Source organism: Cryptomeria japonica, chromosome 5, assembly GCF_030272615.1.
Source record: "Cryptomeria japonica chromosome 5, Sugi_1.0, whole genome shotgun sequence".
Lineage (NCBI taxonomy): Eukaryota > Viridiplantae > Streptophyta > Pinopsida > Cupressales > Cupressaceae > Cryptomeria > Cryptomeria japonica.
This window is the reverse complement of record NC_081409.1, coordinates 636,154,406-636,163,820: the sequence shown is the minus strand read 5'-3', so window position 1 is coordinate 636,163,820 and position 9,415 is coordinate 636,154,406. Positions and strand designations below refer to the sequence as shown.

The 9,415-nt window shown below is 34.9% G+C and overlaps 1 protein-coding gene across 1 annotated transcript; it reads right to left on the bottom strand.

The window, feature by feature from the left end:
* Positions 1-4,640: 4,640 nt before the first annotated feature.
* On the bottom strand, positions 4,641-7,628 carry LOC131876007 (uncharacterized). The gene is made up of 2 exons (XM_059220760.1): positions 6,819-7,628; positions 4,641-5,267 (listed from the first exon to the last, which is right to left on the bottom strand). The coding sequence occupies exons 1-2, from the start codon at positions 7,626-7,628 to the stop codon at positions 4,641-4,643; spliced, it is 1,437 nt and encodes a 478-aa protein (XP_059076743.1).
* Positions 7,629-9,415: the final 1,787 nt, after the last annotated feature.

Genomic DNA, 9,415 nt, shown 5'->3' with positions numbered 1-9,415 from the left:
TCGTTCAATTTGGTTTATTAAATTTAATTACTTTCAGGACCTTATTGTTATAACTCTAATTAAATTACCTGTTTAGGTTTAAAGTTCAATTTGTTCTCAGGTTAGGATTAGGGCTCAAATTTAAATTTAACTTGTGCAAGTAGGTTTAGAGTTAGAGTTAAATTTTTTTTAGTAATTAATATTTCAAGAAGATGATAATTATTTTAATTTAATTTTTTTCTGATGTTTAATTCTAGATTTACACATGAAGAATTATAATTAGTTTATTATTATCGTTTAATTTATGTTTATTCCTTACGTATAGTGTTAAGGTTAAATTTTGTTTTTCATTAATATAACAAATAAAAATAAACATATAAAGTGGAAATAAATATTGATGAGTTAGTTTGAAAACCTCAATCTCTCACTAATTTAACACATAAAATGAAATTTTGATAAATTAAAAATTCCAATTTTGAAAATTAAAAGTACAAATATTTTGATGCATGCATACGATAAAGGTGACCTCATATTAATTTGTTATGGACCATAATGTAGGTGGACTATAATTTGTCACATGTGTGTATATTTAAGACCTATTATTGCATAATAGACCTCCTAATCTGAAATGTTTTTGCATATGTGAAGTCATATAAATAGAACCTAAATTATTCAACATGTAATAGGTTATAAATTTATGTCACATTTAAAACCTATAATCAATGTAATAGTCCTAATAGGCCTTATTATTAAAATCAATATGACCACGTATGCAAAAATATTTCATATTAATATACTTAACTCCCCTTAAGACAAATATATTATGTGATATTAAAGGACCTATCACATGAAATTAAGTACATGTCTTAAATATTCAATATATATAATTTAGAACCTAAATTATGACATAATAGGTCTTATTAATTTTATGACTTAATAGGTCACATTTAAAACCTATAATCAATGTAATAGTCCTAATAGGCCTTATTATTAAAATCAATATGACCACGTATGCAAAAATATTTCATATTAATATACTTAACTCCCCTTAAGACAAATATATTATGTGATATTAAAGGACCTATCACATGAAATTAAGTACATGTCTTAAATATTCAATATATATAATTTAGAACCTAAATTATGACATAATAGGTCTTATTAATTTTATGACTTAATAGGTCTTATCTATTACAAATGGACTTAATTATATAGGAGAAAAATGCAATTACACAACAAGCAAGTTGATGGAATTTGAAATTTGCAAATACACATATTATCTCAAATTAATTATGCTTTCCAATTAAAATGAGGTTATTTTTAATCCTATTATTTCCAATTAATTTAATTAAGATTTTTTAAATTAATTTTCATTAAAAATATTAGATAAAAAATATTGAACTAATTAATACTAACAAATAAACACTATTTTTGGTATGTAATACATATAAAACTAGCAGTTGCAGGTGTAGTGCCTGCAACAGTTCGCCGATAGGTGACCCCAAATGTGCGGGGACACTGTATATAGTGGAATGTGTGATGTTAAACTAAGTATTTGGAAAGTGAATGTTGGAGGAGATAAGAAATTGAAAAATATATGCGAAAAAAATTTGAGAACAATTATATTGTATAAATCTACTACAGTAAGGTGTTACAACAAGTTGTGGAATACATGGGGAAACTCTTATGTAGATTGAATTTTGTGATGTGTAATGCCTTAGAAGAAAGTGTATAGGAGACTGTGAAAGGCTTGTAGAGAGCAAAGTAGGTGTGTTGAATTGAATCCTGCAGGGGGAAGCAATGAAATGAAGTGAGTAATTGGTTGGAATAAATTGTATATTAAAACTGTAGATGAAAGGTGGAGAGAAATTGAATATTGTAAGTTGTAGAGGAGAGGTTTAGTTTAAGGTTGCTTACCTTTGGTGCGAGGGCTCTATTTTGCATAGAAGTTGATTGTGGAACAAGGGAACAGATACGATGGAAGAGTCATTTATTTAATTCTACAAATTGAAAGCAAGAACACAAATTTAGGAACTTTGATAAATTGGAAATCTTATATAGAGCATGCCTGGATGTGAATTAAACAGCAAGGAATAGAAGTTTTCTAAATGCAGAGATCATAGTAATTGTTAGAAGACACTTATAACATAAAATGTTTAAAATTGTACGTACCTAATTTTGGCCGAACCCAAATCTAGTCACCCAATTGCAGGCAAAATGTAATTGACTTGTGTAGCATGCCAACAAGATCCTTAAGGGGAGAGCTTCCTAAGCACAATTAGTGTCCTTGCATGGAGTATGCCTAATGTTGATATGATCTCTCACAACTTTTTATCCATCTCAAGTGCTTGGAGTAATGCAAAATAGTCAGAAAAAGATACTGAATAATTATAAAAAAATATTTAACTAAGCATAACCTTTTTGGGTCAAAGAAGCCCTCCAAAATTAAGTCAATGTGCATTTTTTCTGAAGCAATTGAATCTATAAGGAAAATGTTAAAAGCATACACTTGCAAATAGGGAAAATAGAAAACCCAACACATTACCAAAAGTGATTACTATTATGAATTATCTCATTGCACGAGGGTGTTGGCTGGTAAATCTATCATTTTTTTAGCTAAATATTAGATTACATGTTAATATAAATCATTCATATAGCAAATAGCATCAACAAACTGCAAAAACCTACCATCTAGAAAAGGTTTGATCATGGTATCTTACCAGGCTTACCTCTAGACAAAATAGCACTGTGAGTGGGCTCCACACCATAGATTTACAAAACAGTAGATTTTTATCATATATATATAGTTTATAACATGTAGCATAATAACAGGTTTATATGGAAAAGGAAAGAGGTAGATTAATCAGTCATCATAATGAGAAAATGTTTCATACAATAAATCTGACATAATAGAGAACTTCCACCACTTCTTATGTTTAAGAAGCTCTCAAATTATTTACTACATGCATTGCAGCATATTCAACATTCTTCGATGAGGGAATCCCACCCATATATAGAATTAAAAGAAAATAGTGTCTCAAGTTGACATCAAGTCCAATTCACATGTAATAGCAAAAAAATTGACCTTAATATTAGGTTTCTTTTCCCTCAGATAATGACCTGCACTAGTAACTGTACCTCTAGTTCCAATACCAGAAACAAGAGCATCTACCTGGGCTACAGAGACTCGTCAAATCTCAAGTGCAATTGTCTTATAGTAAATCTACAACACCACTCTCATAATTGAATGTATGGTTAATGTTAAATAGTAGACATGACATGTATACTATGAGTTTCGAAAATAGTTCATAATATATGCCTAAATTAGTAAAAACAAGCTCACTAAAACTCTTTAAATTGAATGAACTGGTGTTAGAATAGAAGCGAAGAAGTGTAAGGAGGGGAGAGTGGGTGGAATGTACCTGATTTTGGCACAACCAAAACTCAGTTATCCAAGTGCAGGCAAAATGCAATGAAGAAGTGTTTCTATTAAAATAAAAGAGCTAGTCCTGCATTGCAAAGGGTAGTATTAGAGCAAAACAGATTGTTAAGTTGGAGAAAGAATTAGAATTAAGAGGATAGAAATAAATATACCTGGCTAAGTACCTTTTTCATTTGATGAGGGCCATTTGCACATGTGAAAGGCCATTGATGATGAGCTTTTGTAAATTTATGAGTCCTAGATATGACCAAGTTTGAGAAAGTGAATTCAAGGTAGAGATGTGTATGTGAAATTGTGAAGTGAAGAATTAACTAGTGTTAGAATAGAAGTAAAGAACAATAAGGAGTGGAGAGTGAGTTAAACATACCTGGTAGAGCCAGGTTGCTTTTTTATAAGCTTATCTTAGTAGAATGAGTATAGAAGAGAAGGTAACAACAAACAACGGAAGTTGTATTTAATGACAACGAAGCTAAATGTGAAAGAGGTATGGAAAGTTAGTGTTAATCTATGTAAAAGTGTTTCTGAGAAAAGCACAAATAAAATATAGTATGAGTTGTACCTGGAAGAGGTGGCAGCTATAATGTAATCATGTTGTAACTAAGTTACCTAGCACAGGAAAATGCATTGATGGGGAGTTCGTATTAAACAATATATCATAGGTGAAAAGAACAGTAAATTAAAATTTTAAAAACCAGAATGGGCAGCCTAAGAGAAGTAGATAGATATACCTTTTTTAGGGGTGTAATGGTGGAAGTGGGTGGTGTATTTGTTAAATGTGAAATGAGAGTGGAAGGAGAAGGTAGCATACAAAATTGTTGGCATACCTGTTAATGCGATGCAAAGGTTGAGCATTGTTGTGTGTAGAAATTGCAGGCGGAGGAAGAGAAGCCTATAATGTGGGTGTATGTGGTGAACAACAAGATGTGGAAGAATAGGTAAAATGGGCCCTGCAAGAAAGCAAGTCACATTATTTAACCAAATGCATACTAATAATGAGGAGAGTGGAGAAATTTGAAAGCAAAAGGGTGGAGTGGTAGCAATTTTTTGGAGTGACATACCTGATGTTGTTGGTGGTTAGAGTTGTTGGTGGGGAGGTGATGTAGAAATCTGATTGGAGAGAGCAACCAATCTATTTTCTTCTTTTTTTCTGATAGCTGTATAAGCATTGCTTTGTAATTTTGAGTACCTTTCAAAAGTGAAAGGTGGGTCTATTCTTAGATCATGAAGAGATTTCACTCATGACAGTGCAGTGAAGGTTAGCCCTTGTTTTTTCAGCCTTTCCAATGTTGACTGTTGCTTTGTCCAAAGTGAGGCCTTGGGATTTGGGAATAGTAAGAGCCCAAGCCATTGCAAGGGGGAGTTGAGTGCGGCTGCCTTGAGTGATAGGTGGTATAGGAACAAACTTTGGATTTACATTGTCCCAATGAGGCCCAGAATAATTTTTGAATTCAACGACCACGTACTTTGGCAAGTCAGGAGGTTTAGAATCTGTATCATAGACAATGGATTTGATTTGTCCTAATGATCCATTGACCAAACCAACTTGTATCCATAGATTAGAAATTAACATTACTTGTTCATTAAGGGAGAGGAGTAATTCTGAAGGGAGTTGCTCATCATTATCATATGCAATGTTCATTTGCTTTGGAACTTGGGCGAGACATCGTGCAATAGGCAAGTGCAATTGTTTCAACATTTTAGTATTGTGGTGCTTGACAGATGCATTTTTTGCAAATAAATGAATTGAATTGTCAAAGTGCTTGTTATGATCAACAGGAAGTTTAGAAGAGGATCGAGACATAAGAGCTTCCCAATCTGTTTGGAGTGGATTGGCATTTCTAATGTTCTGCAAGATTGCACGAAATTGTTGTTGGATATTCGAGGCACCCCATTGTCAGAAACTTGTATCTAAGGTAACAACTATTTGAAAGGAGCGCCATATTGCAAGGGTTGTAGAATGTGAGGCATACAAAGGCCTGTCCATCACTAGAGGTAGTTGGCCGAGGTCCCCTACAAGGATGATTGAGAGACCTCCAAATGGTTCGTGTTGTCAGTGAGGGAATGTCTGACGTAATTTGCTGTCAATTTTCAAAAGCAATTTAGGACCCAAAAATCTCATCTCATCAATTAGTATATATTGTAAGTGTTTGTATTGTTCTTGGAAGAACATCAAAGACTATCCTGTCAAAGGTTGCATATCTCTAAGGGGGATGCACAGGGCAGCATGGATTGTTGTTGCTTGGATATTATATGCAGAAATGCCAGTTGGGGCAGGTACAAGCAAAGGATTGTGCTCTACATTTGTGGAAAGGTTAAGTCTGTTTCTAATGCATTGTATCAAATATGATTTTCTAGTGCCTGCGGTGCCTTGTATAATCATATGGAGTGGAGGTGAGGATTGAGGAGATTCATAATGGGCAAGAATGAGTTCAAGTGCAATTTTTTGTTTTGATGCCAAGGGGAATGTAGTAGTGGTAGGAGAAGCTGGCTAGAGAAGGGTAGGTTGGCAATTTATTTTATTTGTGGAAATGAAGGCAATAGTAGTAAGATGAAGTGGATTAGTGGGATGAGGTTCACTCTAATTGAAGTTAATATTGTAATTGCACCTACCCAACATTTGGAGATCATTTACGTTGATTTTGTTTGAAGCACCCATTTGTGAAAGGTATTCCCATTCATACTGGTCTTCATTGTGTGAATGCAAGAAAGCATCACCATTACAGTCTGTGTCATTCTCAGTTGTGCATTCTTGTTCTATTCCATAAATATGCCAATGTGTGTAACCATGTATGTACAATAGCTTCCAATTTGCAATGATTTGGCCCAGTGATGTACCTATATTTGTCAAAATATGATGAAAGGGTTTGTACAAGAGGGGCTCACTCCAACAATAGGCTTTGAAGTTGTCATCAACCTCAGTTGGAGAGGTTTTAAATTGTGGGTAGACATTGACAATTGCTTTTTTTTGGAGTTTTTGTCATTGATGCTTCTTACGCTGGTTGTTGTATGAAAATTGCTGTGCTGATTGTATCAGCAAGATTCTTTCCAATTCAATAGATCTTTCCATATAAGCAGAAATATAAGATTTGCAAAGTTTAGCATTGTCATTTTGATCAGCAATACGATGGAGGGCCTTCTTGCTAACATTAAGGGAGACAAAATGTCAGCTACAACTGATCAATGGCAGTTTTTGCAACATATGGCAAGTTTCTTGTGCGTTGATGCCTTGATCAGCAACTATCCCCATCATGAATTTTTGGTATGCCAGTAAGATGGTATCTTGTGTATTAGTTGTAGCAACTATTTTCTTTAGCATGTCAACATAGCCTTTTGACTTCTGTTCTATTTTTGAAGCATATTTAGAGATATATTGTACGACAACCATTTTGGAACAAACAGGCTGGCAATCAACATTTGCACGCCATATTGCAAGCATGATTGGGCTGTGAATATTTAAATGACTATCATTTCTTGCTGGTTCATAAGATGGGTTGTGGTCAGTATCAACAATTAGTGTTGAAAAATCTTGCTCAGGCCAAGGGGCTCTATAGCGACAATGGAGGGTTGAGCCTTTTTTTTTTAAGCAAGTGTGAGTAGAGCATTTTGTATGTTGCTGAACAACATTGATGAGTTCCTCATAATCAGAGAGAGGGTTAGTATATAGAATTTGGTTTGTATTAGCCATGCGTGGATCAAACAGTGAAGCAGTGTGTAGTCTATTGGCTTGGGCAACTTGGTTGCGAGGATTCCATGCTGTAACATACCTATCAAAAAAGGACTTAGTTGATTGCACATTATCATGGTTAGACAAGTCTAAATTGTCCATATCAGGTGCATTTGGTAACCACAAGAAGCCATGCATATGTGCGGAGCCACGATGTTTCCATTCATACCTATACCAATGGTATTTAGCTCTCAAAAGCTTGTCAATAATCTCCTCATGGAATATTGTGAATCTAAAATGCAAAAACAATGATGTAACGTGTGGATTGTGGATAATGTTTTCTATAAATTGCTTCTTTGTGGATTGGAATTCTGGAGACAAGTTAGGTGGAAACAATTTATGTAGCTCTGGCCATTTGGTATCAGCTGCACTTAATGTGAAGAACAATGTAGGTGCTCCCAATTGGTGTATCATTATAGTGAGATCCTTACGAGATCTTTTCCAATAAGCTCTTGTCCCTTGCAATGAAGCTGCAAAACACATTAATTGGTTTGGCAATTGATCGGATGGTGTAGACTACAGCTGTTCACGCAAAGCTTGTAAAGTAGTCGGGATGGAGTCTTCTAAATTGGTCCGTAGGAAAACTGAAGCTGTTTGTTGGGAACAGTGTCTCATAATTAGATTGTAAAGATAATATCTGAACCTAACATGCTATCCAAACCTTTGGTCATGATATCTTATCAAGTGCAAAGCATATTCGTGCAAGTGGACATGTTTTTTCCTTGGTTGGAGTAGTAGTGTAGATCCACTTGGGAACAATGTTGGGAAAGCCATAGCAAACAAGCCTTCAGTGTTGTATTCATTAATGGGTGAGCAACTTATTTCAGGCCAAGCTGCAACATTTTGATCATCTGTATGTAGGTGCAATATCTTTTTAATGGCATCTAGTTCAAGGGTCGAACATGGCAGCTTTGGGATTAATGATGATGTGGTCTGCAATTCAACTTCATCATCATTAGAGAGTTTCTCTTGTGTTGGTGAAGGAGGTTGCAGATCAAAGGAATTTGGAAGGCTATGTAAAAATTCAAATATATCGGTAGATGTTTCTAGCAATAAATCAAATGTTGCATCGTCAATAATAACATCACTATAATACTAGTCATGTTGAATTTTGTAATGCAATGCGTCCATAACATGGAACTTATTTACATAACAGTCATATTGTTTTCCTTCGATATTTGTCCTTTGAATAATCACAACTTCCAAATGTTGGAATTTGTGGGGCAAATTAGTTGCTATTTCTGAAATGTCTTGTGGGAAATTAATGGTGTTCCCTATATATTTGTATTGACCACCCTTGGCATGGCTAACTTGCAAAATAGGAGCAATCCTTGCTATAAGCATCTCTTCTACTTGTGAGAGCCATTTTAAAACCATGGGTTGTTTAGCAGGGTCCATATTGTTTGCAATAGAGAATCGGTGAACACCCTTCTCATTATAACATCTTGCGCAAATGACAGTAGGTTGAGTTAATTTGACATGCATACCAACATACTTCTCTTTGCAGATTGTACATATGTGTAGATGCAACAAGTTATCTATTCTTGTCTGGAAAGAAGCCAGTGCACTTGTAAATGCAGAAGATTTGAGATCTTCTGAGATTGGTGTCATTGTAGCAATAGATGTAGCATTTGTTTGTTGATCAATTGGCAAAGGTTGCTTGTGGGGTTGTTCAGATTGTGTGCTTGATTAGGTGAGTATAGCTAAATGTGGTTGGAGCATAGCCGATGGATGTCCTTTAGATGAGGCTTGCATTATGTGAGGTATGAGGACACCTGAAGAGTGAGATGCAACTAGATTTGGAAATGGCTGCAAAATATTGGAATCCATGTTATGATTAAGGCGTTTGTATCACCGCCTTATCAAAAAATTTTCTCTATGTTTTGCATAGTAGATCCTATTTTGTTCTTTCTTTCTAGCTCTTTTCAAATCTGACATTTGTGGAGCAGGTTGTTTGGAGATCTGAGAGAAATACAAGAATAGTGGTGTGTTAGAAAGAGAAGTTATAAGGGGAAAAGAACAAGCAGAGGGGTATTGATTGTGTGACACATATGGTTGGGAGCATATTTGTGGGGCAAGAATCTGAAGTGCATTGTAGAGATTTCAATCGGTAGAACCCTAGGTCCCTTCCAATGGTTCTCCACCCTCCTCCACCAATTGAAGGTGTAGGCAATTTGATTGTAGGGATAGCCTAATGGGAAGGGTAGTAGTTCGATGAAGAGCGGTTGTGGAAGGGTGTGTATGGGTGTGGCTATATACTTATATGAATA